This window comes from Myotis davidii, unplaced genomic scaffold, assembly GCF_000327345.1.
Source record: "Myotis davidii unplaced genomic scaffold, ASM32734v1 scaffold2161, whole genome shotgun sequence".
NCBI classification, from domain to species: Eukaryota; Metazoa; Chordata; class Mammalia; order Chiroptera; family Vespertilionidae; genus Myotis; species Myotis davidii.
Window position 1 is genome coordinate 27,876 of NW_006291833.1, and position 3,225 is coordinate 31,100.

The following is a 3,225-nucleotide window of genomic DNA, read 5'->3' on the forward strand; positions in this document are numbered from 1 at the left end:
GGGTTGGAGGGACTGTGCTCCCTGCTACAGGGGCCTAGGTCTGCTCTCAGATCCCCCCCCACACACACACCTCCCCCCCACCCCCACCCCCGTGGGCTCCAAGAGGAGGGCCTGGAATTCTAGCCGCTTCACAGCATTTGTGTTCTGGGCGGAACCTGCCCCAGCCCCATTCCGCTCATGTGCTTAGCTCTGTCCTTGCCCTCACTCCCCCACTCCCGGCCCTAGACCATGCCCTAGGTAGGTGGCAGGCCACTCAGCCTGCCCTGAGAGGTCACAGTGGGGGATGAGGGGGAAAGCCGGGTCTTCCCTTCCGCCCTGCCCACAGGCTGCCCGCTGGGTGAGCTTGGCCAAGCCAGTGGCCTCCTGGGTGCCTATTTCTCTCTCTGGTCCTAGCACCGCCTGCCAAAGAGAAAAGATGTTTTTTCCAGTTTGTACCTTCCCTAGTTACTGGTTGAGAGGGCCAGGGGCAGTTAGCCAAGAGAGGCACCCCTTCCCAGGACGACACCAGACCCATGTTCTGGTGCCACTGACCACTCAGCCCAGCAGGGGCCCGGACCCCCTCGGCCAGCTGATTCCTGAGACAACTCACCCCAACTGGGTGAGGCCTGACCCGCAGCGCTGGCCCGAGTCATCGGGGTAAGGAGCCAAGACCCAGGACTTACAGGCACAGGCGTACCCGCAGGCCGGGCTCCCTGTAGAGTGGAATGGGCTGTTGACCACTCTCTGGAGTCCCCAGAGGTAGTAACTGGAAGACTTGGGGACTGAACTGTGGGGTCAGAGAACTGGGTTGAAACCACAGCCTCGCTACACATCAGCCCAAAGGCTGTGGGTGGCACTTACAATTTTTCTCTCTGACCTTCTGCTTTCTCCCAAGTAAAATAGGGACCTACCACAGCGAGGTCCCAGGCCCCTGAGAGGCATTAGCTCATTCCGTATGGAAATGCAACAGATGTCCTTCATAGCCCAGGCCCCTCACTCCAGAGATGGACTCTGCTCTCCAAGCACCTGAACATGGAGATCAGCCCTGGAGGTAGCAGGGGAGGGGGCTGAGATGAGCTGCCCAGGCTGAGGGGCCACAGCCATCCGGGGCCTCCACCCCTACAAAGTCCCAAGTGACCAGCGACTTAAGGGGTCGGATCTGCACTGGCTCATCACCACAAACAGGGAGCCCCAAGGACCCCTTGGCCAAAGTTTCTGGCCTCAAGGGCCTCTGGAGAGGGTGGGAGAGAGGGTAGCAAGAGGTTGATTCCCTCGTTCCTGGGGAAATGGTCTCGGCCTCAGCCCAGCGGAGTTGGTTAGTAACCTCACGCGAACTAGCTGAAGCCCTTCCTGCACCATCCCAGTACCACCTGGGCCTCCGGGCCAGCCGGACCCACCTTGTGGGAGCATGCCTCTAGCCACCGCGGTGTCCACCCTGTTCTAGGATGGATTCCCTGCAGAAGCAGGACCTCCGGAGACCCAAGATCCACGGGACAGTCTCCCACGTGTCGCCCTACCAGCCGCCCACGCTGTCCTCACTGCAGCGCTTGCTGTGGGTCCGTCGGGCCACCATGCTGAGCCACATCGACGAGGTCTGGCCCAACCTCTTCCTGGGAGATGCGTAAGTCCGACCCACGTGGGAGAGTGGGGAGCAGAAGGGGAGCCTCTCCCAGAGCCCTCCAGGGGCCTCCCATCATCTCTTTCCACATGTTCCTTCCCTTTTATAGAGATTACTTTTTTAATTGTGGAAGTAGAACACTCATAAGAAAAGTGCATATGAATAGTTTCACCAGCCAGGTCAAGAAATAGGACATTAGTTGTGCCTCAGAAATACCTTCTGAACCCTTCTTGCTATAACTGTTTCCTTGTGGACAATCACTAAGAGTTGAAATAATTATTTCCTTGCTTTTATTTATACTTTTACTGTTCATATACCTAACTATATAATTAGTTTAGTCTATCTTTTAAAGTTAGATGAATGGAATCATATTGTGTGTGTTTTGTGCGTGACACAATTTGTGCAAAATTGTAAGATTCGCCCATGTTATTATGTGTAGTTACAGTTCATTTTTTTATTACTGTAAAAATATTTGATTGTACAAATACCACATAGTTTATCCATTTTATTGTATACAAACATTTGAGTTGTTCCCACTTGTTGGCTACTATGAACAGTGATCCTAGAAACATTCTGGTACATGTGTCCTGGTAACACACACGCGTTACATAGGGTACATAGAGAGAGTAGAACTCAGTCATTGTTTCTCATTTTTTTTCCTTAAAATTTAAACATATGGACCAATATATGTGGATTTTAGAAAATTTCCTTAATATTTAGAGAATAGGTTCTTGTTAACAATATGGAAAATATGCTATCCTCCCTACAGATAACCAGTAATAAAATCCTTGTTGACTTTTAAAAAGTGCATAAACACACACACACACACACACACACACATACATGCTTTTTCACATTTCTTTTTTATTTTTACAGCAAATGGTATCACTTTATAATCCTGTTTTGTAACCTGCTTTATATCGAAAGCTTTTTTTAATGGAATCATACTGCATATTTTTAAAACCTTCTTAAACAACCTTCTGTTTTGTATTGTGCATTTTCCATAGGTTCTCAGTATAGCAGGAGCACTTTTCTTTTTTTAATTACATTTATTGGGGTGGCATTGGTTAATGAACACCCTTCCTTGTTCACCTGTATCTACTCTATTTCAGTGGTTGCATGGTTTGTCATTTACCTTACATACTCAGCCACCTATTAGAGGTTATTTAGTGATTTCCCCCCAGTTTCTTTCTTTAAGTCCCTAGAAGGAGACTTGCTGGACAAAGTATGTGAACTTTTTCTAAAAAAATATTTTTTATTGATTTCAAAGAAGAAGGGAGAGGGAGAGAGAGAGAGAGATAGAAATAACAATGATGAGAGAGAATCATTGATCAGCTGCCTCCTGCACACCCGATACTGGGGATTGAGCCCATAACCTGGGCATGTGTCCCTGACAGGGAATTGAACCATGACCTCCTGGTTCATAGGTTTACAGTCAACCACTGAGCCACGCCAGCCCGGCAAGTGTTAGGTCTTGAACAAGACATAGTAAATTAAAAAAAGGAAATAAAAAAAGGTCTTTGGAATGAGGAGTTGTATTTGTTATGGTTCCATAGCAGCTAGTTACTAAAAGAGGACAAAGAACTGGATTTTGTAGTTACTCTGTAATTAAAAGGTGATGTGCATAT

General features: G+C 48.4%; 1 protein-coding gene across 3 annotated transcripts in view; it reads left to right on the forward strand.

The window, feature by feature from the left end:
• DUSP13 (dual specificity phosphatase 13) overlaps nucleotides 1-3,225 on the forward strand; it is a 30,622-nt gene that overhangs the window by 6,259 nt on the left and 21,138 nt on the right. For all 3 annotated transcript variants that reach the window (XM_015564991.1, XM_015564992.1, XM_015564993.1), the window contains one exon: nucleotides 1,424-1,600. In XM_015564991.1, the coding sequence (XP_015420477.1) occupies nucleotides 1,424-1,600 (177 nt within the window). The remainder of the gene's footprint in view (nucleotides 1-1,423; nucleotides 1,601-3,225) is intronic.